The following is a 25,921-nucleotide window of genomic DNA, read 5'->3' as shown; positions in this document are numbered from 1 at the left end:
TAATTACACTTACTGATGTGAAGTATATATGAAATAATTCATATTTGAACTGCGGTTGTAGATGAAAGTGAAGAACGATCATCGCAGTAAATTTTCCAATTGTCCAATTAAAACTGTGAAATTATGTGGCTTCATAGCTCAGTTGGTAGAACATCGCACCGGTATCGTGGAGGTCACGGGTTCGAATCCCGTTGAAGCTCTGATTTTTTCAGGCTTCTTCTTTCCAGTTTACTGCGATGATCATTCTTCACTTTCAATTATACTTTTTCTTGAAAGGCAGTGCAGTTTGATTTGAAATAAGGCCCCGTCCACACTAATTTTGACTATTACCACACTAATTTTGACCACGCAGCATTATTTCTACGGTTAGGCCTACCGTGCACACTAATCCGTCACGAAAACGGAGCTTTTCGAAAACGCTCTTCAAACCGGAGGAATTTGAAAACGCCGGGTATGGACAGAAAACATGTTAAATGCGGAGCTTTTCGGAAATAATGACGTCACGCTAATCTTGTGCTTTCGCTGACCGAGTTTTCCTCAAACACAAATCCAAAATGAGTGACAATTGATGCACTTTCAAATTTCTCCAGCGCAGTGTGGACGAAAATCATTTGATACGTTTTCAAATTTCTCTGACTAGTGGGGCTTAAGTTGTACCCACCTGATTTACAGACAAACCGTTTATTAAGACAAAGCGTGCATGCATGTGACTAAGTTGTTTTCATTTGACGGCATCAAATTCTAAACCTTAATCAAAACTGCCCTCCCGTTCAAAACAACAATAAAACTGCGTTAACTTGTGTCGGCTTTTATGTCTTGGGATGTTTCTAATACTTTGATACATTTAATGTCAAAACCGACCACATGTAGGGATCTGTAGATTAGACTCATCAGCGAGCAACTCGAAAAGTTCATTTTATAACGTGTGAATGACTCAACGACAATTTAGCATGGCTATTACTGACAAAGCTTTTCGCTGTCTAAACCCTCCTTCAGTCTATTGTTTCTGGAGCTTAATTACCTTTCAAATGCAAACAAGGAATCTATAAACCCGTCGGCTTTTATTTTACGGTCACGGTTTGTCGCTGCTGTATGATTGCAACACACTTTTGGCGCAATTTAGAAACTTTGCACATATTAAGTCGTACTCACGAAATTGTTCCCAGTGAAGGGCAAACGTTTTGGGTCTCTTTCAGAAGCGGAAGAAAGAGCATGAGAGGAAACACAGTCGATACGTCACTGAACTTTTAAGCTCACTTTTCTATCCGTGCGTTGTTGTTGTTTGTGTTACAAACAACTTTCTCCACCGGTTTGGCAACGTTGACAAAGGTAAGAACTTACGTAAAACTTTCTTCAAACATTAGAAGTTTTGCCTCGGCTCTTGAGTACTTGACAACTGCAATTACCGCCTCATGTTGAACAAGAACTATACAAAGTTTTCTCGGCTTTACAAGTTAAAGTAAACACGCGGTCGCGAGGCCGACAAACAATTTTGCAGTCCGCGGCGCGGCTTTATTCATGGACGAATGAGCAAATTTTCGTGCAAGAAGGACTGTATATAAACATGAAGACCAAATAGGATATTTAACGTTAAATGAATCAGAAACCATTGAGGACTTTATTTTTCGTAGTTAAAAAGAAAGATACATACAATTACTATGCTGAAACGAGAAATGAAACGATTACGTCTCATTTGACCGAACAATTTAGTATTCAGTCGCATGACTCAGCTCGAAGAAGAACTAAAAGCCAAAGTACTCTTAACTAAACTACTGAATTCATGGCTAAATATCATTTCGTCTATACTCCTTTTCGAGGCAACAAAATCTGTATTTTTTTTGTATCTCAGCTTAGTTGAAAATGGCTTTGAATGGTTCTTAATTTAAGATGTTAAGTTATTACACTTTTTTAATTTCGTCCCGTGTTCCGACAAAGAACATGAATAATACATACGGTGTGTCTTTAAAAGAGAATATATTTAATTATTTCATTCTTTTCTTTCGTAACTTCGTGAGTGAAATAGCCAAAAACGCCGCCAAGATCGGTGACAGCTTATTTCGTATATTGTTTGACAAAACCACATCACCTAAATAAGTACTTAATGAAAACAAAAAAAGGTACTTCGTTGTGAAAAACCACAGATGAAGCTTTCGCAAAAACAACATCGATATTGTGCGACAGCAATTATTGTCGCAAAGATTAACTTCCCCCAGAGAGTAAGAATTGCTAAAGTACCGTTATAAAACTCTAATTTTTGGCAGTGATGAACATTTTCATTGGTTGCTCAACTCTTTAATCTCGTCAAATTCAAAACTTAGCAATCCAAAAAGGTTTATTAATTTTTGCATTGTTTACGTGGTACTTAAAGTTTGATGTTCTGCAAGAAACGATTTGACTTATTATGTAGCGTTCAGTAAACTTTGAAAATGTGTTGACATAACTGAAGTGTTCTGTCAAACTAGTTACATTCCTTGACATTACTTTCTTTGCCGCGTCCAACTCGTAAAGAGCTTCAGTACAACAAAGAATGCTTTCCATTTTCCGAATTAAAAGTCGTAGAAAGTGCTCCAGTTAAGCTGAGGTGCCATTTTCCAGAGAAGCTAAATATAATTTTAAAATGTAAATTTAGATTTAGTCGTGATTTCCACCGCTAGGAATTTTTAAAAGCTCGCAGCAAATATATACTGACACCTTCGCCGGACCGCAAAATGAGACGGAGTTCAAAAGCTAATGATTTATACTGAATCTATATATATTGAGTTTGTGGTAATTTAGTGTTTTCCTCTGTCAGCTTACGGTCAGCAAGTGAGGCCTCGTCCACGCTACGACGGAGAAATTTGAAAACGGAGGTTTCTCTGCGAAACTGCATCAAACGTTTTTCGTCCACCCTACGCTGGAAGAATTTAAAAACGGGACAATCACCGCTCATTTTGGATTTGTGTTTGAGGAAAACTGGGTCAGGGAAATCACATCATCATTTATCGTGACGCTCCGTCATTCAAAATGTTTTCCGTCCAGGTGAAAACGAAAAGCCAGCGTTTTCAAGATTCCTCCGGTTTGAAGAACGTTTTCAAAAAGCTCCGTTTTCCTGACGGATTAGTGTGGACAGCAGGCCTAACCGTACAAATAAAGCTGTGTTTTCAAATTTCTCGGGCGTTGTGTGAACGCTATATTTAAAATCTGCTAGTTGATAAGTTCCGTTCTCATTTATTATTTTTCGTCCTTTTTTACTGACTATAGGAAAACGAACCGGAATAAAAAGTTTCTTAACGGACAAAATATCTGGTCGTTTAACCCAATAGTTAACTGTTTAGACTAAAAATCTAGTGAATCGTGAAAATCAAAGTGTTTTGTTTATCGCAAGGTTTTGTTAAAGTTCCAAACACTGCCAATATCACCCGCTATGTGGGAGGCACGTGGTCTCTGCCCATTCAGTAGGTATAGAAATACCCCTAGTCGCTTCATCCCACGGAGACCAGAGTGCATTGTCGTTCTGATGGTGACTACGCTCGAACACAGACTTGACCTACCTTATTGACGTATCTAACCTGGCTATAAGATGTAGCAGTCCGCGTAAGCTTATAATTCCATTTGTCTTCATAGTGCAGCAATGTTATTGTTTCAGTTGGGGCTAGGGAAATTATTCTGTTGTTTGTTTTATTGCTCTTGTATCGAGTTATTCAAGTGAGACCTCCCATTTCGCTACCTCTTCCCTGCTTCTCTCACCGTGACTCTGCCAAGCCAGCCAAAAAAAGAAAAAAAGAAAAAAGGCCGGCGCTTATCTCCGGTCTCTGTAGCATAAAGCGACTAGGAGTATTTCTACTCCCCCCTGGATGGGATGTTAGTCCATCACAGGGTTACCTCCAGCATTTCATTCGCCGGTACCCATTTATACGCCTGGGGCCCGTTTCCTGCAGTTAATCATTTTTTTCTGTAGTAATGTACCATTCTAATCAATTTTTTTTCCTCCACAGAATTATGGTAAGAATGAATTATTCTCTGTATCCAAGGTCAAAAGAATGAATGGTCTCCTGACCTCACCAGCCAGCCGCTCACAATCGGAAAAGGTCGCTGAAGCATTCTTCCTTGGGATCCTTTTCGTGATCGCTTTCCTGGCCAACATCACCATATGCTTCGCCATGCTACAGCCCCACCGCCTTAAGATCCCTGCAAATATATTCCCTTTCTCCTTGGCAGTGGCAAATTTAAGTCTAGCTATTCTACATACGCCATTTACCATGGCGTCAGTGATTATGGACCAGTGGCCATTTGATAACACATGGTGTCAGACTTCAGGCATGCTGATAAATCTGGTATCTATGGCGTCCAACTTTTCGATAGTCACTATTGCAATTCACCGTTACTATCTTATTGTCAAGCCTCTGTCTGTTACGATAAGTAGCCGTCGAGCGAGAACGATGGTGGCATTCGTTTGGTTCACCTCACTTGTCACAGCTGTTCCTCCATTGTTTGGTTGGAATTTTTACAGATACATTCCCGGGAAAGGGTATTGTTCAGTTGACTGGGAAAATGGCGGACCAGGCCTCGTGTACTCTATTTATCTGGTAGTTGTGAGTTTTCTTGTGCCGTTTGTGATTCTTCTGTACATTTATCGCGCTATTTATATGAAAACGAAGCGTCAAAGAATTAAAACTGACTACAACACCCTTCAAGGACTTCGGTCTGGGTATTTTTCGGACAATTTACCTCGAAGAAATTCACAGACTTGTTACCAAAAACTGGTGAGTTGTTTTAAAAGGAACAATTCACAAAATAGCACTTCATCGCCTACAACTGGCTCCGAAAGAGAAAATGTCTCTTCGCCAGCCACATCGACATCGTTTTCCTTCGAGTCAACCGCCCTAAGAAATGACAATACATCGCAAAAAGAGGAGATAAAGAGACGAAGAGAACTTCTAAGGCAAACTTTAACAAGTCAGAGCTCTGTATATGAACAGAAGACAGTTCAGAATGCGTTCATTTTACTTTTGACTTTCATAGTTAACTTAGCTCCGTATTACATCATCGGCCTTTGGTCGGGTTTTGCCCAGCAAACCCCTTCAGCGGTCTTAGACTTCATTGTGACATGGATATTCGTTTGCATGACAGCTGTCAATCCGTTGTTATATGGCTTTTTAAATCGCCAAATACGCCGCGTGGTCTTCAAGTCAGCCATAGGCCAGTTCGTTAGTCAGGTTTGTAAATGTTGGAATGTAGACTTACATTCCAGGTCTGACAGAGGCGCGAGTGGCTGGGGACGAAAAAATGACGGAGTGGATTCTGACTGTTGAATGGTCTTTTTTCATGGTAATAATATATATCTTCGGTCGGCGCTATAAAATGTTTAGTTTCTCATCGCCCAACCGAACAAATTTGGCTCGTATGAAAATGGATCACAGGCCAGATATAATCAAGGCTTGATTGATTGGGCCTTAATACGGACACAGAAGGTCTCGAGCGTATAGTGTCTGTTCTATGGAGGTGTCCGTATTGAGTATAGAGATAAAGAAAATTTATGAACTCTGGATATTCTTCAGGACCAAGTGAGTTGTCCGTAATACTCACACGTCCGTAGTTCTTTGATTCTCAGCTTTTTCTTTTGTTTAACCTACCGACCTACTGGCGAATATTTCTGGCCATGGCCTTATACACTATCACAATGAACGATGCCAGCAGTTTATTCTTTTTCTTTTTGAGATTCTTACATTTCGTAGACCGAAAAAGTGCAATAAGGAAATCACTGTATGAAGAGTCAATTTTTGGGTCACTAACCTCGAAATTTTGTTCCAAAACAACAAAATAACCTCTCGATAGACAATTATCGTTAGATAATTTTTCTCCAAAATGTTCAGCCCTGACAAAATGAAATGTTTATACGGTGGCAGATGAAACCATGTAAATATATAAATTATATACAGAACATAAAGTACAATGAATAGATAGAAATACTGCAAAACAGGACTCAAGTTATTTATTTGTCACTTATGATATTTATTGATATATATCGTGTAAGCGTGCGTTATTTAGGGTGATAAGGATATTTAAATGTCTTGTAATTAGGAAAGGAAAAGTGGAGAGAGGAAGCTAAGGTGATCTTTCAGTTTGCATTAGTCTGTTACTTTACCAAATGAAACTCAAGTTATATTGTTCTTGAATGTTACGTTACTTCTTCATGAAAAAAAGAACATGAAGGATGACGAATCCTTTTTATCAGTCTTTTATGGGGAATTCAGGCACGTTATTTGTTTGATTCAACGTCACCAAATAAACAAAAGAAAGTTTCACCATTCCATTTTGAAACATTTACGCCCAAAAACTTTGTTCTGATCCAGGCCTCTATGGAATGGTGCTCGACGCCTTCCACGCCGAAGACTCGAAGTCGCTCAATGAAGCTCCAATAAATTTCCACATGTTATCGGGCCCGTCTTGCGCCATTAAATGAGGCACTAAGTGGAGCTTGGGCGAGTTGCACGCTCTGACTCCTCATTCTACTGCCCCTCCTCCCAGGGGACAGACCTCGTGATGAGCTAACTGGAGGTGCTAATTGACCCTGTTTAGGCCTTGGCGCTAGTGAGGCTCTTTTCCCACGTGCTCCGTCAGTTTGTAGCCTGCTCGGCGAGTCTCTTGTTGGCGAGCGCATTTTCTCGGGTTTTGGTGGTGGTGGATTTAGCCGCTCTATGTAAGAAAACAAGATAGAAACACTCTATATTGAACTATGAGAAGTTTATGGTGACATTATGGTTATATTGGTATTACCCAGATCTAGTGGTTGTACGTACGCTGATCGTACGTCGCGTGGTCTTTAATTGGTGTTGAGTTGTTGATAAGAACGAAACTTTGTTTATTAAGCATCATGCAATTTGCCGGCCAAGATTTGAAAGAAAGAAAACGTGGTATTTCCAGATTATTTTTTGATTACATAGGCTACCTAACTTCAATCCGGTAGAAACTTATATGGATGAAACAATGTTGAAACAGAATTGATTTCAGCACGCGCGCGTCTGTTTATTATACCTTTATCGGCCAGTGCACTTGAAACTATTGAAATTATTGCAATTGAAACTATTGGCCCAGACACAAAATTACAAGGCACGAGTATTAAAGACTTTACGTACGCTTGTTGGTTCTTGCATGTTGACGGTGTAGAGCGAAATTATCTTAGCTTGAGACTAACTGCAAATTGTCTAAAGTCCTTTGACTCTTGTGTTTTTATCATAAACTGGATGAACTTCAAATTTATATTATTTAAAGCAAGGGCTTTCTTACCTAGGAACGCCTTATTCGTTTCCATTCCCTCCAACAGAGGCACAAACGTCATATTATCTCCTTCTGTTTCTGTAAGGTAAGTGAACAGAAAACACGCAAAGTAATTGAATGTGAAACTGGGAAAAAAGAGAAGGCAAACCAATGATAAAGCGTTGAAACAATCGGATTATAAAATTTCACAACGTTTTACTAGAACTAAATACGTCTAAATGCGAGGAACGTTTAGTAATAAGTAGTCTAACAAACTGATGCTAAAGGATTTTGAAATCGCTAGCAAGTTATTTAATTTCAAGGTGAGGTCTTGTCTCACAACCTCTTTTCTCTGGAAATATATCTTTAAATACAAAAACTACAAAACCGCCCGGAACCGAAGAGCTTAAACTAGCCGTAATGTGTCAGAGTGTCAGTAGACACAGCTTTTTCTATCGGAAATTCGTGATTGGTTATCTCAATTATGTCTTTTTATTAGTAGCAGCCGGAGGTTTATATGGGTGACTATAATTTCCAAAAAAAATAAATAAGGGTATACAGTCTAACTGTTTTAATTTGTAGACTCTGTAAGGGTTAGCAGTCCAAAACTTGCAATTTGATGTATTTGTAAGGCAAAACTAATTGTACCATTCTCAGATCAACGGGTGCGTGACCGTGCTCTTTCAACAGTTCATATATAGAACTCTACTGGTATACTTATACCGATGCTGTAATTTGATTGGCTGTACTATCAGCCGCGCATTCTCAGTCATCTCTAACGGGACTGAAATAGATTCTGCTCGAGTGGCCCAAAACAACAAAAAAGTAACTTACTTTCTCCTTTTACAAGAATGAGAATCTCTCTTTCATTCAAATATTTTGTCCCGTAATCCAGGGGATGACTTTGAAGATTTTTCAGTGAGCCACTCTCATCAGAAAGGTCAATAAAATCTAAGAAAAAAAAAGAACCATTAGAAAGTTAATTGTATATATCAGAGCCATCGCAGAATTCCCTCTGTCAGCAGCCTCTACCTCTCATCCTAGAAAGCGCGGAAGAGTTGTCAGTTGTCATGGGAGCTGTCGTGTGCATCTTAATCACGTGGAACGGATAGATCTTTTGATCGACCCTCCAACCGCATGCGCAACAACGGCCTCTCTCCTTGGTTGAAGCATGGGGTGCGTTAAGCGATTTACGAGCCTAAATTAGGCTTGTCGGTTTAACCATGCTTATGCTAGCAGCTGCTTGTAAATGGAAGGTAGCTGCCATAAACTTTATCGACACCTTGTGTCTCTGATTCCCACTGTTGTTACATTCTATCCCTTTATCGATTTTGATATGATTTCCCTCATTGTGAGGAGATTTCTGGCATCCAAACTAGATCAATAAGTAGTAGTAATTGAACCGAGTGGAGTACAATTCAGGGAGTAATCGGGCGTGTAAGTTCAAAATCGGACGAGTGCGTAGCTACCCGGCTAGCAGAGCCGCTTCGAACTTTTCTAGACAGGTCGGGAAAGAGGAAGCCGCCTTAAGTCGCCTTCCTCTTTCCCGACTTATCTAGGAAAGATCGAAGCGGCTCAGCTAGCAGGATAGAGCGTAGCGCGAGGCCGATTTAAAATTACGAGCACGATTAATCCAGGTAGTCCATAAAGCTGACTATCAATTAAGTTGCGTGAAAATAACAAATCGGTTGCCGAAAAATCAATCCCAAATTGTATGCTACTGGGCCATTTTTGTTTCCTACTCCTACAATGTAATTATACATATAAAACTTCACAAAGAGAAAAGAAGAAATTCTGCAATTCCCTGCTCCCTTTTTACCGGTAAATTCCGTTCAAACTTAATCTTAAATTGAATAAATAGAGGAATGTTTATCTATAGCCCTCAGCGTGCCTTTTAAGCTTAACCACGACAACGCTAGCATCATCTGAAGTCTTTTCTAATAAACAAGATCTAGTTACCATCATCTTCGCAATCACATCTCTCCTTGATATTGCTCAGCAGAAGGCAGTTTCTACAGTTCGGATTAAAAAGTTCGGTTTTATCATCTGCGAAGAGAAATTCATAAATCAGGTTTTCGGTTTACGTTACGATGAAAATGAATTTGTTCCAAAATTGAAAGATTACGGAGACTTTTCTGAATAACCACTGTAGTCAGTAATTGTAAAATGATTTTCTAGTCTTTGAAAGGAAAAGGAACGATTCTATATTAATTTAAATTTAGCCTATAAGTTTCATAAAAGAAAAGGAAGCAATCTGCGTTCGCGTGAAACTTCACTAACATTTTCAATACATTATAGGTGAATGTAAATACAGAGGGCTTTCTTCCTTGTAAACACAATTTGAATTTACCATAGCTGTAACCTAATTTCCATACCGGACGATAATTTTTAATGTGATAGTATTTTTTTCTTTGAATAGGAATGGAAAAAAGGAAAAGCCAGCATATTTTTTGTGACTCTTTGGTGGTATTGTGTCATGCAGAGAATCTTATATTGTTCCGAAAAAGGTCTTATGAACATTAAGGAAGAAGTTATTGTTCAATTAATGCCTTTTAAGATGCTTCGGCCGCTTCTCCTGTATAACAAAGAAGCGTTTTTCTTCCATTCATGTCTGGAGTATTCTCAACTAAAATATTATAAATCTAGTGGAGAAAATACTATTGATTTAAGATTTCCCTCATGCTGGCAGAAAATTAACTTGCCGTTATTTTCTAGCGAATTTAGTTAACCATATTTTGAAGCTAAGTCAAGTAATCATAATGTCTGAGTGGTAAAAGTCCGCCAAACCTGCAAACCGTACAGTTATGAACATCTTGTGAGGTCATCGGCTTCGGAGAAAATGAAGAAAGTGACGGTATGGAATTGAAAGCTCAAACGTAGTCCTGTTTTGTCGATGAAATATTGTTGAAACAAAAAGACGCTCAACCGCTTATGTTTGCCTTGGAAACGTGAATGATATTTTTATTCATATACACCTGCTGCTAAATTGGGGAACCTCGTCCCCGGGATGAGGCGAATACGCAACTGTGAGCAGTCTGGGTCGAGACATCACCAAGGTGGCCGGCAAGATAAGACACGGAAGAGAACGATTGACATCTTAGAAACGTGGATTCTCTCGCTGTTGGAAATAGCGTTGGTCTTTGCCAGAGTAAACTTTCCAAATGCTTACAGCATTTTAAGAAATCTGATATCGCTAGTGGCGGTTTTACTTGCTGTACAATGTTGCAAGCTATTGTAGAGAGAGGAAGACATGGTGGAGTTTGGAGCAAACATGTTTATGTGTTCTTTGTAGATCGTACAACCGATGGTCTCGAATGGAAGACGGAGACAACAAAGTGGAAAGTTCGACCGAAGTTTCCAGCGACGCTGCGGCGCAATATGACAGAATTTCTGACTTGAACAGCCAAATAGACGAATTGAAACGCGAGCTTGAAGCAGTGAAAAAGAAACTGCACAAAGCTGAATTCGAACGAGACAGTGCGCAGAGAAGTGCAGAAAACCTGAAAGGTGAAGTGAGGGAATTGAGCAAGAAGCTGCAAGAGGAGAGGAAGAAGACTGCTGAGAGCAGAAGGGAAAACAGTGATGTTCTGCAGAATTATAAAGAGATTCGAGGTAGCTTGCTTTGGGTTTTGTCTGTTAATTCCAGTATCTGTGTACCTTTTGGGGGGCCTGTCATAAACTACTAAATCAACTGTTGCCTTGATCTTAACACCTGATGCAAAATTGTTGCTTTGTGGGTGAATTGTCTTAGCAGCTAATGAGCAAGTCCACCTAGACATGTATGACTTTGTACGTGTACAATTGTACCATTAATTTTAATGCATCTATCGTTGATCCCCTCCCCTCCCCCCCCCCCCGATTTATTTTCTTGATGGAACAAAGACTTACTCAATCTGTAGGGTATAGGGCATAAAATTCACATGAAATATCCCCCTCCCCCAGAGGCTACAAAGCCAGATTGTCAAAACTAAAAAAAATTGTCAAAATGTCAAAAGATGAATTACTCTGATTCAATCACAAAAATCCTTTGAATATCCAAACTTTTTTTCAAACTGCTGAAAAATCAGCCAAGATACAACGCAAGTGTAAAAAGTGTACTGTAATATATTGCTTTCCTTTGTTTCTCTTGGTGACCTGTATGGAAGACTGGGAGATTCATCTCTAACCGAGAGACTCCTAAACAAAGGACTCTGGAAGAGTTGGTGTGAATGGGTATGGGAGGAGAGGGTGGGTGTGCAGGCGGGGGCAGAGGTTTGGTGGTGAATGGTTTAGAAGGAGCAATGGAAGGCAAATTGGGTGTTAGCGTTTGATGTTGTTGCAAAAATTGCTTTTTGGGCTTGATCCAAAGAGACCTGCTGCAAGAGGAATGAGGGGGAAAAGTTAGGTAAATTAAAACTACATTGTAGATTCTAACCCCATCATTGAAATATTCTAAGATGCAGCAGTTTCAAGTCTCATTCAGAAAAAGGACAGTCAGCAATCTGATGCTGCAGGTAGCAAGGTGAGAAAATGACCAAATTACATGTATTTATTTTTCTTGCTGTACTGATTACATGTAGTTGTGACAAAATGCTACCAAAATTGGAGAAGAAAATTACAGGGAGTATCCAGTGGGTACACTGTACTTTAAAAAAAAAAATTGATGAACTAAAAACATAGAACCCATTTTCATGTACATCCAATGCTGTTTAAATGCTAGTATATGGAAGTGAGAATTGACCCTCCTTACTTTTGGCTTTGTATATATGGTGTATACAGCTGTAGATCTAGGATCATGTGTACTAAAGGCATTCGCGGTCGAGTGTTGATCGATACCCTTGATTGACAGTGGTGGATCTAGGGGAGGGGTGCAGGGGGCCTGGGCCCCCCCTTTTTTGGGAAAAAAAGAAAGAAATAACAGAAGGAAGAAAAGCTGGCAGGGCAAGCAAAACAAAACTGCCCCCCCCCCCCCCCCCTTAGCTCAAGGTCTGGATCCGCCACTGATCGATACCCTCAACTGACCCTTGATCAATACTCAATTGACACTCCATCAACACCTCAGTTGACACTCGATCAACACTCCATCAACATCTCGGTCGAGAGTTGAACAAATTTTCGATCGATTCATATAAGTTGGTCGACACTCAGCCAACTATCAACCGACTGTTGATTATAATAAGTTTCGATAGAGTGTCGATTGAGTATCGGTCAGGATGTTGATTAAGTATGGATCGAGATGTTCATCTAGGGACCCTTGATCGATACTCGATTGACACTCCATCAACACCTCAGTTGACACTCCATCAACACTCCATCGGCTTCTTGGTCAAGAATGGAACAAATTTTTGATTGATTCATGTATAAGTGGGTCGACATTCAGCCAACTGTTGACCCACTGTTGATCAAGAGTCGATAGAGTGTCCACTGAGTATCAATCAGGATATTGATCAAGTATGGATTGAGATGTCGATCGAGGGATTGATGGAGAGTATTGATCAACACTCGACTGTGGATGCCTTTAGTACACATGATCCTAGATCTATAGCCGTTTGATGTCACTTATTATGGGGAGTCGCAACTTTGTGGGATTTCCCTCTTTAATTTCAGGAAGATAAAATATAATGTACCATTGCAAGGAAAATTATTAGAAATGCTGTGGAACTTTGTGAAAGGCATTAGACATTAAAAGTAATTTCAACTAAATGACGACAATTTTAAAATTCACAGACATGTTTCAGCAGAAACATAATATTATGCCTTCATTGTTGTGCTACAATGTGTGCATAGAACGTAAAATATAAATACTGGAAATGCTAAGGAGTACAATGGTGGGAAGATTAGAAAAAGAATTACAATAACAACGCTTTTCTTTATTGTCAAATTTTTTTGAAATCAATTGTACAGTTATCTTCCTGCTATCCAGACCTGCTATCCAGACCCCCAGGGCCCCTATGGATACCAGCCTCATTGCTGAATGGGCTACCCTGGTTAAATAAAGTTACTTACTTACTTACTTACTTACTTACTTACTTACTTACTTACTTACTTACTTACTTACTTACTTACTTACTTACTTACTTACTTACTTACTTACTTACTTACTTACTTACTTACTTACTTACTTACTTACTTACAAGTAATATTATACTATTACTAAGTAATATTATATATTATTATCATAATATTATGTTTCTTTGTACAAAGAGAGAAACAGTAAGTCAGGTCCATCTCTCCTAAAGGCTGTGTAATTATAGATAAACTTTTTATATAAAGTCAAGTTATGTTTGATGTCACTACTTTCAGTCAGACCATTGTTTCTTTAAGGGATTTGCTCCTTTTTTTTGTTGCGGGGGGATGGGGGGTATGGGTGGGGCAGTGGGCTGTTACTAGCTGACAGTGCACAGTAGTTGGTACATGTAAATATGCTTTCTTTGTAACTCTGTTGAGATATCAAAATGAGTTGCATTTCTGTGCTCAGGGAGGTGCATGTACTGTAATTGTTGCCTCATGGTAATATTTTGTATTTGCCACACCACTCTAGGACCTGCGAGCATCATTACAAGAGGCTGCTGCTGATGCTATGAGCCAAAGTGGATTTGTGTATGATGAGCGGACAGGACTGTATTATGACTGGAATACTGGCTATTATTATGACCCAGTAAGTTGAATATACAAAATTGCACTAAACATACATGTCAACCTGTAAGGCTAGTGTACTAACCTTCAAATAGAGACCTCCAGGTTAGAACAAACACTTCATATTTTAAATCAGTGTCTGTCTCTGCCTGGAAGCATATGGGTTACTTTCTGTTAGAGAATTTCGACCGAGGTCAAGATTTTTCCATACAGTCACACCAAGTCGTTAATATTCCTTTGATAATCCTGGTCAGTTGGTAAAGTGTCCAGAAGACAAGATATTAATTTACTGTCAGTGGTCATTGTGGCCTTTCCCATCAAAGGGATTGTTATTTAATCTCTTAATGTTTTTTTTTTTTTCAGAATAGTCGCCTGCATTATGAGAACACTACGGGAATTTACTACTATTATGATGAACCAAGTGCCACTTACAAGTTTCACTCCAAAATTGACTTATCCAATAATCAAGAAAAAACAGTTAACGATGATAAAAATGATCAGGAGGAAAGGGAGAGTGGTGAAGAATACAGTGAAGATGAGGAGGAGAATGATAAGGATTTAGAAGGTCTGTAAGTCTATGCTTTGTCAGAAACAAAGATGTCAAAAAAGATGTTACTCATGGATCAGTCTGTGACATGAAGTAAACTATTAGCAGAAATGTTTGAATTTCAATCTAAGTTTGAACTTGCTGGTAACTTCTGTTTTCCATTTGACCGAAAGTCCCAGTTTGAATTGAAACTCTAGAAATTTCCAGGGCAAAGAGAACAGCATTTTCCAAAATTTTGGAGAAAGAGAATAACCTCATGAGTACCCTGCAATCAACTTCTTGAAGGGTACCTCACAAGGTCTACATGTAGTTTACGTATACCAAAATAAAATATTATTTAGTGGTCAAGCTCAAATGATAACAGAAAAGCCAAAGTCATGAATTGATTCATTGTAGAAATGATTGTGCTTTCATCTGGATTATGCATATATGATAATTATTTATGTTATCTGCTTGGTTTTTGTGCCAGCTAAATTAGTATTATTTGTTTTGGTTTAGTTATAGAAGTGCAGTTTCCTTGTATCAGGGCAATAGTAATCAAGGCTTCCAAAATAAAAGTGGGAAGTCTGTTTATTGTCACATACACGGGTGGAACAATTGGCAGGTAAGAGAAGTGATTGACAGCACTTTTGAGAATTGATCTTATTTAGTCAATGATTACACCCTGTATCAGAATTCAGAAATAAATCTACATGGCAAGCTCAAAATATTGCCCTCTCAGTTCTGTGCTTTGCAGCAAAAGACATGTACATGTACAAATGCTTTGAAATTTTTTCTTCTTCTGAACATGTATAATTTTTATGATCTTAGGGGACTTCTCTTCTCTTTGAAATTTTTTCTTCTTCTGAACATGTATAATTTTTATGATCTTAGGGGACTTCTCTTCTCTTTGAAATTTTTTCTTCTTCTGAACATGTATAATTTTTATGATCTTAGGGGACTTCTCTCAAAATTTCATTTCAGTAGGTTCAAACGGTCATGTTTTTGGTTGAGATTGCCGGGTACTGAGGTTTAGTTTCATTATGCTTGTTTCTTTTTTGTCAAGGTTCATTGACTGTCTTAAGTTTGCAGTCCTGATTGATGGTGTACAGTTCATGTATTTCTTTGGTTGGGTTTTGAACTTCAGAATTCACCAGTCATTTATAAGGGCATTACAATTTATCGTATTTACACAACTAAGTTAGTTCAGAGGGCCCAAATAACTAAAATCAACCAATCAGATTGCTCCATTGCTGGTCCAATATTCTCATAGTATTGGACCTGGCGCTGTTCCAAATGATCTTGCACGACCACTATTGAAGAGTTTTTGGTTGTTGTATGGCTTTAAAATCTCTGAAAGAACTTGCTTTAAATATAAACGATTCCTTTTCTTTTTCTCCCAACCCTCTTTCGCTTTTGGTTTGTTTAACTTCAGACGTGAGTATACGCCTCTAGAGTCAGCTCCCAATCAGGACTACATGCTTTTTGCAGTCTCAGTGATTATGGCACTTTTCTCTAAACATTTTCAATCTTGTAATACATTTCTTATTAACAAAGCTTGCTTAGAACCATACTGGGAGAATATCGGCCCTTGGCCTTTTTGTACAGACCTCGCTGTGCCCCGCCCATACTGTCAAAACCTTGGGCCAATATTCCCCCAGTATGGCACTTGTGCTTGATTAACAAGACATATTTACCAATAAAATATACATGCAGTAACAATATCAGTAGTTCTGAGAGTAGCTCAAATTACTGTAGACTGTCAAGGAAACACTTCCCTGTTTTTGTTTGCAGAGAGAAAGATATGTCACATGTTATAAGAATCCCTGATGTGGAAGTCAGCAAGGTACTTGACTGTACTTAAGTCACTCCATTATGTGTATCAAAATCAAGGGATTTTCAACCACTGAACTTATTTTTGCCCTCCCATTTCTAAATGTTAAGACTTGAACTAATGCCAAAGTCTTCAAAGCTTCCTTCCTGAATTTTGTTTCTCAATTTCAAGCCTCTTGATGTTATATTTTTGTTATATTTTATGAATTTTTTTTAATGGCTTGCAGTGTTAGTACAATAACTGATGGAAGTGGTTGCCATTCTTTCAGCTGCAATGCAAGATCGAGTTTGACAAAGAAAGACGTCAGTTCTTCATCTGGGATGTCGGCAGCAGAAATGGAACATTTCTCAATGGACGACGACTCTCTGAGGTATCAGCAATAACTCTTCTTCATGTGAATATATGACATATATTTGAACTTTAGGAAATAAATTTAGAGATTAGAGATCATTGCAGATATAGAATGTAAGCAATTGCAAAAATAAAGACTAGAAAAAAATTCAGGATTCAAACTCATGAGCTCTGCAGAACTGTTGCAGTGCTCTACCAACTGAGCTTCATGTGTCAAGTCAACTGGGAGCTATACATGTGGTGAGCAGAGTTCCTACAGGGTAATATATGCAAAGTCTCCTAGGATCAGAAAACCAAAACCAAAACCAGAGTAATCCCTCTGGCCAATCACCAAGGACACAAACAATACAGTGAACCAATCAAAAATCAATGTAAATGCACGTAGCTAACACAAAGCGCGGGAAAACGTGTGTGAGCGCGTCACGATTGGATGTGGCTTTACCTCTGATTGGATGAAAAGTGGCGTGAGTTTTTAAGCCGATCATGTAGTGTAGAAATGAAAAAGTAATTTTTTTTCTACACACAGTGAAAATGCTCCGACGCATGTATATTTTGACTTCCAGAGCAAACAAAAAAGTAAACAACGTGTCATCACTCATGGAGATGAGCTTACACTTGGCACCACTACACTCTGTCTGCACATTCACCCAGGGACACAAACATGTGATTCCTGTGAGCCCGGTCAAGTACAGGCCCAGGCACCCCAAGGAACATCATTTTCCATGGATGATGAAGGTACATTTACTTGATTTGAAGGTCTGTACATTGTCGGTGTTTAGGTTACTTTACATTTGTTGTCAGTGATGTGTTACTGTACATGTACTTTTTTAACAATGATAATTTTCAAACAGTCAATCACATTACTCATGTCTTATGGCCCATACCATGACGGCTAAACTGACGGTTTCAACAGACCAGACAATCGACTGACAGACACTTTTCACTCGACTTTGTGTAGAGATAACTTCCGCGCTGCCGAGTCGCCAGCAACTCTTTTTTCGTGACTAGCTTCACCCGGAAGTTCATCTACGAATCATGGTTGCAATATTAGTATGCATATGCACTGTAGCCACAAAAGACCAAGTTTTAGGACGTTAAGTAATTTAACAGCAAAAGTTTAATCATATATGTAAGCCTTATTTGTTCATATTACTGCAACTGAAAAGCAGAGTCGAAGTTTTTATGCAATTTTACTGCACACACTTTTACGCATCTAATTTTACACTTAATTGCCCACTGGCTCTTCTGCTTTCTCTTAAAGGTCTTAAATGTGGTCCTCTTTTCTTGCACATATTCTTCTACCGTAAACGTATTAAAATAGGGCCTTGCTCAAAATATTTTCGTGTATTTCGATCTCCTATCTACATGTTTGATGTAGAGGATCAGGGTCAATTTTTTTAGGCTAGGTGAGCGAAAAGTTAATATTAGATTTACATCACTACAAAAAGTGTGATTTTTCTTATAGTCTACATGTAAGTTGAATATATACGCTGGGTCCAATTTAGTCAAGGCTTCTTTTGCTGGGCACTCTTAAAGGACTGCAATTGTGGGTCGTCTTTCTTGTACACTTTCTTCTTGTGATAAAAGTCAAACACTTCGTCCTTTTTAATGGCGATCATCTCTCCATAGTCGATGTTTCCGTCATTGTCTGTGTCAAGAATTCGAACAAGCTTCTTTAGCTGTTTTCTTGTCATTGGAATGCCAGCTTTCTTGACGCCATTCATAAACTCTGCCCTTGAGATCTTCTTGCTGTTGTCTTTGTCCAGCTGACGGAAGAAGTCCACTACACGAAGACCTCTGAGCTCTATGTACTCTAACAGCAAATTGAGAACATCCTGAAAGACAAAATACATATAATAATGTAAAGCATTCTTATTCTATTCCCTGAAAGAGGCGTTGGGTAGTGTTGCCAGTCAGGAATACAATGGACCCCTCAGTGTTAACCGACGTTTTGGTGTGGTGTTCTCCAGTCATAATGCGCTTGTGACTCACAAGCGACAGGCACAACTCCCAGTTTTTTCCCGCCATTATGTGCCGCGCCCGTCACCCGTTTCTCGCCCAAAACACGACAACTGTACTTTCCGTCATTTAATGAAATTACGTTTTCTTTTATCGGGCAAAGATGCCCCAATGTTAACGTTCAGACTTACATTTTGTTTTTCTTTAATTACCTTTGTCAAGCAGACTCAAGTAAAATGATTTTTCGGTCTTATGACCATCACTGCAATATTCTTAATGCAAATAGTGAAATAAACCGTTAACCTAGCTCTCAAAATGTAGGCGTCGATATTACATTAAAACGGTTCAGTACAGCTCATAAGCGGATAGCCTTTTGATAGAGCGGGCTAGTCGAAGTTGTGAGTATCAATACGACATGGTAATATCGCGAATCAATTTTTCTTTTGAATTATGTGGAAAACTTTTTAACAAGTATGACTCCACCTACACCGCCCACACTTGGCAAGTTATTAGTTAGATTTTCGGTGATTTCTCAGCTGACGGTTAAAATTCAGTTGATCACTGGTCAGCTATCAGGTACATGTAAACCCCATCCTGACCTTCTAAATAAACTGAGGCCCCGTCCACACTGCGTTAGAGGAATTTGAAAACGCAGGTTTCACTCTGAAATCGCATCGCATGTTTTCCGTCCACATTACGCCGGAGAAATCTCAAAACGCTACAATCACCGATCATTTTGGATTTGTGTTTGAAAAAAAAAAAATCGGGCGGGGAATCCCATGATTATCGTGAGATCATCGCTTTCAAAAAGCTCCGTGTTCAAAATGTTTTCTTTCCACACGAAAGCGAAAAGCTGGCGTTTTCAAACTCCTCCGGTTTGAAGATCGTTTTCGAAAAGCTCCGTTTTTGTGACGGATTAGTGTGGATGGTAGGCCTAACCACAGAAATAAAGCTGCGTTTTCAAATTTCTCAGGCGTAGCGTGCACAGGGCCTAAGATAACTTTTGGTTCATTACTCACCACTTTTTTCTTCATTCTCTTAACCCTGTCTTTTCCTCTCATGGCTGTACCGCATTGCACATTCAGATTAGGTCTTTCATCGAGTACGTCCTCCAGAAGATCTTCAAATTCCGCATTCACAGGAATCTCGTCGAAGTACAACTCGTCTATGACGCTCTCTTTGTTCTTGGCTATGGCGCTTAAAATCTCGTAGGCACCCTCGTTCTGAAACGGGTTTTGACCAACCCGTAAGATCTGCAGAGTAGAATTTTGAGCTAGTCCGTTGGCTAAGCATTTCGCTCCGACAACAGAAATTCGATTACTGGAAATATCCAACTCGTTCAAAGTGTTGTTTTCGCTTAGAGCTTCACCGATAGCTTTCGCGCCGTCGTCGGCAAAACCATTCCACGACAAGTCCAGGAATTTCAAAGCGCAGTTGCCTCTTAGGCCATAACCAATCGCAACAGCGCCCTCTCTTCGCAAGTGGTTCCAGCTCAAGTCAAGGTATTCTAATCCAACGTTTGCATCTATGGCTGGTCCCAGCAGTTTTCCTCCAAACTCGCAGAAGCGGTTGTGACTCAGATTCAACGATTTTAGGGTGTAGTTTTGTTTCATGGCCTCAACAATGGGCTCCGCGTCCTTTTCTTGGAAGCTGTTGTTCGAGAGGTTAAGCTCTAGAATTTCGTTGTTCTCCATTAGCATTTCCGCCATGGCGTAGGCCCCTTGTGTACGTAGATCATTCTGCGAAACGTCCAGCTCGGTGATAAACGGGTTCTCTGTTAGCATCTTGGCGATGTAGATAGCTCCGTCCGCGCCGATGGAATTATCAGCGATGTTCAATGTTAGTACCAGCGTGTTCTGCATCAGTGCAACAGCCACTGCCTCGGCACCCACAGACCCGAGATTGTAATGTTTAAGATTCATTTCGGACTTGCCAAGCTGCCGAAGGAACGGCGTACAAGGTATCAAGCCGAGATTTTTACAAGCCGTGAGGTAATGTCCCCTTCCCTGTCTGTTGTCCTGGTCGGTGTCTTCTGTGAACTCGCTTTCCAAGTCCGTGTCGTATTCGTCATCGCTGCTCTCTGATGCTTTCTCAGTGTGCACGAGTTCTTCTGTCAGAACTTCGGCTTCTGTTTCTAGCGCAGAGTATGGCACCTGCCTGATACAGTCTACCTGGACGGGGTACTTAATTGACATAGCTGTTGAACCTACAAATAAGACGAAGTATTTCCAAATGAATTATCGATTGCGTTGAACTTTTGTGTTTGTTTCTTTTGTTATTGTTATTTTCTCCATTTACATGTATAAATATTTTTACAAAATATCAGTCTATAAGGCAAGGGAACCCAGAGAATGCAATAAGGCTTATGTAAAGGACTGCTTTATAGATACTTAAGACCCCGGCAAAAAATAAAAATGCTTTCATTGACACACAATGATTTAAATCTAGAGTAAAAAAAATAGTAAAGCAAAGTTCACTGAACGCGCAAATGCCCACTAAGGAAAGGAAAAAAAGGTACATATAAACACATAAAAAAGTACATATAAGCACACTAAGAGAAGCGAGATATACTGTGGTATAATATAATACGACTACTACTACTTTAATGGCGATACGTTTATTGATTACTGTGATGTCGTTGAATAGTCTTTGTGTAGAGTTTGGAGTTAGGCAATCGTCAAAATGTCAATCAGTCTCATTTTGTTTTTTAACAGGTTTGATTTTGAAACATATTTATCGCTAGGTTGAACTTCACACTTCACTCGAAAACGTCAATCATCTCTGGCTTTCTCTTTGGTATCGTCAAGTGCTTATTTTGAAGTGTGCTTCTTCTAGTGTTAAAGTAACGTGTAGGATTCGAAAGGAGTAAAATCGCTAAAACAACATTAAAGGAATATAATTGCAATTCAGTGCATCTTACCAAGATGATTATCGCTTTTTAGTTTTGTCTGTTCTCCCGATAGCGATCCAAATTCGATAAATCCTTAGTTAAAGAAAATTCAACATTGTAACCAATTGCTCGACGCGTAGTTCGACTTTCGAAGGCAAGTTAACATCAAATATTCTGTTATTACATGTCGCAATCATTCAGTAACCAAAATATCTGTCGAGCGATTTGCGGCTACGTGAAATCCTTAATCACTTATGCATAAAGCGAGGTTGTGCTAAGTGACCGAGGCACTTAAGAAGACCGTTGCCAAGGAAAATAAAAGCTGCTGCCGTAGAGACGAACAGTGAGTTAGGCGCTGAGAGCAGATATCAACCAATGATATCTGGCCCACTTTCAAAAGTCTTTTGTCTGGGTATGGGCAAAAATATGAATCATTTATCGCTTGTGTAAACTTCGGGCAGGTGGGCCTGCGTTGTTTACTGTTAGCATTTTAATTTATCAGGTTTTGAGGAACATTCAACGGAATAAAAATACGATTTTTATTAACCGTTGTGGGATCACTACGACTTCGTTATTAAAAAAGATATATGACATTTCAAGAAGACCTTTCGTGAAGTCATTAACTTGTTATTTTTCCAACACCACAGCAGATATTTTTCTCCAGGCTTTTAACAATAGGAATATGACTAGAGACAGGATTCCAATTAACTGGGTTTGGCCGCTTGCATTTTAATGTTTTATTCCAATTATCTTTTGCCCTTAAAAGCACGTTATTCATTAAAAAGCAAATAGTTTTCGCAAGAAGATTGTTGATAACGACGGCTTTTGACAATAACTTTGTTTTGTGACGTGCAGTCATGTCAGTTAGTAAAGATTTCGGGAAGATTTTAGTTTGTTTCTTGTATTTTCCATCGTGTTTAATTTATGTCAGCACACCTGCCGTCCTTTGGAACTTGTCATAATATAAGTAAGTATTGGAATAAATTGGGAAAATTAGCGTTAAAATCGCAAAAGATGATACACGTCGTTTTCTTCAGGGAAAAACTGTGCAAAATCTAGAAATGTTTCTTGATTTTAAGCCAAACGATACTTTAGATTCTTAGTAATTGTTAATCCCCAACTTTGCAATCACGAGACCAAGTTTGTCCATGTTGTAATTATTTCCGTCCTTGCTATAGACCCTTTGCATTAATGGCGCCGATATTTGAATAACAATACTTATACATCCTAAGCCTCACATTCATGTGAAAAAGCCTTTTTCTGGAAACATGAGTGCGAGGCTAAGTATAAATACTGTATTGTTATTCAAATTTAGGCACCATTTATGCAAAGGGTCTATTTTTAGTCGTCCTCGTCTTCTAATGGAATCATGTCATTTACTGAGTGCTGTTCGACAAACTCAAACCATTATTGTTAGGCTGCCTGTGATCTACCTTATTACATGAAATTTTCGCGACACGTTAATTTCGCGATTTTGAGGTTCGCATATTTCGCGACACCTTAATTTCGCGATTTTGCGAAAATTTTGTATTTTGACTCACTTTAATTTCGCGTTTTTGAGTGAGACACACTATATTTCTTTGTCAATGCTATTTAAGATGTCCCTGAATTTGATCAAACAACTTAATCAACAAAGTCCAAATAAACAGAAACGTAACTGATTATGTAAACAGTAACAAGAAAGATGTTCTCACAGTGTCTACAGGGCAATTGAAAGGTTTAAGCAACTAGTGGAACAGCACTACCAAGAGCCAGTAAATGGACAGTTTGAGGATTGCACAACAGAAGTGGAGTGGAGACGGAAAGCAGTAGTGATGAAGAGGACCAGAATAGTTCAAAATCATTGTTATAAACGTGTGTAATGGTAATAAAGTCGCTTTTTAAAATTATTGACGTAATGTGAGTCACTTAATTTTCGCATCATGTTAATTTCGCGACATTTAATTTTCGCGTCACTTAAATTTCGCGATTTTTTTTAAATCGCGAAATTCGCGAAATTAACGTGTCGCGAAAATTTCATGTAATAAGGTAGTTATGTTTTCCTTTTCCCTGTAGATCACGGTTTTTCCTCTTCAATTTTCTGCGTTGGCTTCTGATATAGTTATTATATTTGGACTGGTGCCTCGGCTACACGATACCGTACTTTTCGTCAAACCTAATTCACGCGACTAGTTCATTATTAAGGCGAAGAAAACTCCTTTAACCCTTGTAAATCACATATATTTTTTCTCAGTGCAATGGAAACTTGGTTTTGACTTTCAGAAACGTGGAAATCTACTTTTCAATAAAGAGGGAAATATTTAGCAGCTCTTAGTACGATTGATTGGTGGACGGATGGACTGACTGATAGTTGACTGACTGAAACCCTGTGACAAACATTGCATGTTGACTGACTGGCACCATGGCCTACTGACCGACTGACTCACTGACTCACTGACACCCTGACTCACCGACTGACTGACTCACTGACCGTGACTCCACTAACTGACTGACTGACTGACTGACTGACTGACTGATTGTTTGATTGATTGATTGATTGATTGATTGATTGATTGACTAATTGATTGATTAATTGATTTATTAATCCTGTTTAATTTGATTTCTTTTGCAGTCTGTATTACCAAAGTAATTGAAGGAGATAGATCACTGAATTCATTATCAGTACAAGAACAGAGAAAATCAGAACTCAAGAGAATCAAAAAGGCGTACGGCCTGGAGGTGAGTCACTTCTTTTTAAACAGACCTACAGTCAATCACTGCACCTCGTTTACATTGTTACAGGACAAGTGCTATTACGTGTGAAGTGGAAAAATTACAGTCAGTTGATCTAGAAATATCGTGTTTACTGTACCAACTGGTGACACGGTAAATAAACAAACATATTTTTTTTAATAAAACATCGACTATTAAGAAACCCGACCTGTTGTTCACATGCAAAAAGTCATGCAAGAGTTGAGTTTAGTTTGAGGCTACCGAGAATAAATCCAGTTAGAGGCACGACGGAGGATTTGAACCAGAGACCTTTGCATTTAGCGCCATAAAACACTCGTGACCAGCCGTTTATGTATATTTCGAATCTTCTTTACGCACTAGTTGGGGAAAATGATATTGCATCTCCCAGAATCTTAATTGATCTTAAAGGAGCTCAGCCACGGTATTTTGAGTTATTTTTGCCATCTACAAAATTACCTCTAAACTGAAGGAAGCCTGAAAATAATAGCCTACTTAGATAGAAAAACACTGAACAGATGGTAATGAATCATAAAGGAATGAGGACAGTTACGGATGGAGAAGATTAACAGCGATTACCAGCAAAGAATTTAAAAAATTTAGCTGTAATTTAGGCTAAACTTTTCAAGATGTGCAAACCTTGAAGTAACTTCTTTAATTTTTTTAATTTTGCGTGTGAGGAAAATTAAAACTGAATACTCGATTTCTTTTAAATAAATGACTAGTTGAAAGTTTCTGAGAGTTTAGTACTTTCTAAGAATCATAACGCGAAGTTATCTGTTTCAGGAATCCTTTTACTCGGAAGAAACCATCGATTCAACTCTTGCAGGAAAGTACAAAGATCGTGCTGACGTCAGGTTAGTGCAAATCAAAGCAGTGATTGGTCGAATCACGGCACATGATTAGAACTCAACTGAGCTGGGTTGCCTAGTAACAACAAGCTGGTGTGATAATTTTGAAGTGCTACATGTACATGTATTTCTAATTAGGCAATTAAACCAGATTACTCAGTGGATTTCTCTTCGAAGACTTGCTAGGAGGATATTTATTTAGTAAATGGTTTGAACCCAGGAGGATCAGTAGTTCGTCTTGTGTGATCCGGCTGAGGGTAGGGTGTTGTAGTCACCAACAACAGTTCTTTTCAGAACTACCCTCAGCCGGACGATCACGCAAGACGAGCTAAGAGATTTGCTGTTTGATTTATTTTTACAATTGAAGATCTTCTTGAGCCACTCTTGTAAGCGACTATCTCTGTTCAGTGACCGCCTTCTCGAAAACCGTTGAAATTGGAAGCTTCTGTCAATGATCATTCCTGCTAGTTGTTTATGAGATGTCGTTCTCGCGAGCGATCGGCTATAGATACACTCACTTGCGAGAGCTTGAGCTCTGTTCTCGTATTCGGTCGCATTCGGAATAATATTTCAAGCGTTTTCTGTTGAGTTCTTTCCAAGTGCTATTTGCATCCCAGAGAAAATGACACCTCGAAGCATCGTATATGCCTTGTGTCGCATTTTCAGCTCTTTGTGAACATTCTCAGCACAATTTTGCTACAATTTTATATTTGTTTGATCTTTAGACGTACGAAGGTAGGAAGTGATGTCCCTGTTGTTGTCGCCGACGATCCTCCAGCATCAGTTCACAGGTAAACTGAGTGATGTCACCGTAATTCACGACTTCGTATTTTAGCTACTTTTTCTTGTCAGTCCAACTGATGTCTAACTAACAATTTTTTACATCTAAGTGTTACGTGAGAACATCGTCCTATCGTCATGGCAACCGA

General features: G+C 39.0%; 4 protein-coding genes across 5 annotated transcripts in view; 2 read left to right on the top strand and 2 right to left on the bottom strand.

The window, feature by feature from the left end:
• Positions 1–68: 68 nt before the first annotated feature.
• LOC110062318 (G protein-coupled receptor 161B-like) lies at positions 69–5,956 on the top strand. Its single transcript, XM_089295459.1, has 2 exons — positions 69–1,329; positions 3,975–5,956. Exon 2 carries the CDS (start codon positions 4,020–4,022, stop codon positions 5,289–5,291), a length of 1,272 nt encoding a protein of 423 aa, XP_089151585.1. The 5' UTR covers positions 69–1,329; positions 3,975–4,019; the 3' UTR covers positions 5,292–5,956.
• On the bottom strand, positions 5,947–10,193 carry LOC110062319 (uncharacterized protein CXorf65 homolog). Its single transcript, XM_020769187.2, has 5 exons — positions 10,024–10,193; positions 9,196–9,282; positions 8,071–8,187; positions 7,267–7,335; positions 5,947–6,675 (listed from the first exon to the last, which is right to left on the bottom strand). Exons 1-5 carry the CDS (start codon positions 10,046–10,048, stop codon positions 6,413–6,415), a joined length of 561 nt encoding a protein of 186 aa, XP_020624846.1. The 5' UTR covers positions 10,049–10,193; the 3' UTR covers positions 5,947–6,412.
• Positions 10,194–10,274: 81 nt separating this feature from the next.
• Positions 10,275–25,921, top strand: part of LOC110062317 (uncharacterized) — a 22,178-nt gene continuing 6,531 nt past the window's right edge. The window contains exons 1-12 of the mRNA XM_089295464.1: positions 10,275–10,384; positions 10,529–10,848; positions 11,673–11,737; positions 13,757–13,873; positions 14,215–14,416; positions 14,897–15,002; positions 16,172–16,223; positions 16,480–16,581; positions 17,126–17,297; positions 24,023–24,129; positions 24,928–24,998; positions 25,718–25,783. Coding sequence (XP_089151590.1) covers positions 10,551–10,848; positions 11,673–11,737; positions 13,757–13,873; positions 14,215–14,416; positions 14,897–15,002; positions 16,172–16,223; positions 16,480–16,581; positions 17,126–17,297; positions 24,023–24,129; positions 24,928–24,998; positions 25,718–25,783 — 1,358 coding nt within the window. The 5' untranslated portion in view covers positions 10,275–10,384; positions 10,529–10,550. The remainder of the gene's footprint in view (positions 10,385–10,528; positions 10,849–11,672; positions 11,738–13,756; positions 13,874–14,214; positions 14,417–14,896; positions 15,003–16,171; positions 16,224–16,479; positions 16,582–17,125; positions 17,298–24,022; positions 24,130–24,927; positions 24,999–25,717; positions 25,784–25,921) is intronic.
• LOC110062316 (uncharacterized) lies at positions 17,279–21,797 on the bottom strand. Of its 2 annotated transcripts, XM_020769184.2 has the most exons (3): positions 21,442–21,797; positions 19,541–20,727; positions 17,279–18,397 (listed from the first exon to the last, which is right to left on the bottom strand). In XM_020769184.2, exons 2-3 carry the CDS (start codon positions 20,714–20,716, stop codon positions 18,068–18,070), a joined length of 1,506 nt encoding a protein of 501 aa, XP_020624843.1. In that variant the 5' UTR covers positions 20,717–20,727; positions 21,442–21,797; the 3' UTR covers positions 17,279–18,067. The 2 variants fall into 2 exon arrangements, with proteins under 2 accessions (XP_020624843.1, XP_089151591.1); XM_089295465.1 differs by lacking the exon at positions 21,442–21,797 and having other exon boundaries at positions 19,541–20,999.

The sequence above is a fragment of the Orbicella faveolata genome, unplaced genomic scaffold (assembly GCF_042242905.1).
Source record: "Orbicella faveolata isolate gen_17 unplaced genomic scaffold, um_ofav_v1 contig_26, whole genome shotgun sequence".
NCBI lineage: Eukaryota > Metazoa > Cnidaria > Anthozoa > Scleractinia > Merulinidae > Orbicella > Orbicella faveolata.
Note: the sequence above shows the minus strand (reverse complement) of the source record. Positions and strands in the feature narration are given on the sequence as shown.

Coding starts and splice junctions, on each gene's coding strand:
- LOC110062316 (XM_020769184.2), bottom strand. CDS start 20,716: ATGTCAATTAAGTACCCCGTCCAGGTAGACTGTATCAGGCAGGTGCCA. Junction 18,398..19,540: donor AGAGAATGAAGAAAAAAGTG/GTGAGTAATGAA, acceptor TTTGTCTTTCAG/GATGTTCTCAATTTGCTGTT.
- LOC110062318 (XM_089295459.1), top strand. CDS start 4,020: ATGAATGGTCTCCTGACCTCACCAGCCAGCCGCTCACAATCGGAAAAG.
- LOC110062319 (XM_020769187.2), bottom strand. CDS start 10,048: ATGTTCATAACTGTACGGTTTGCAG. Junction 8,188..9,195: donor ATGTGATTGCGAAGATGATG/GTAACTAGATCT, acceptor TTTTTTTCTTAG/ATTTTATTGACCTTTCTGAT. Junction 6,676..7,266: donor AACGAATAAGGCGTTCCTAG/GTAAGAAAGCCC, acceptor TTTCTTACATAG/AGCGGCTAAATCCACCACCA.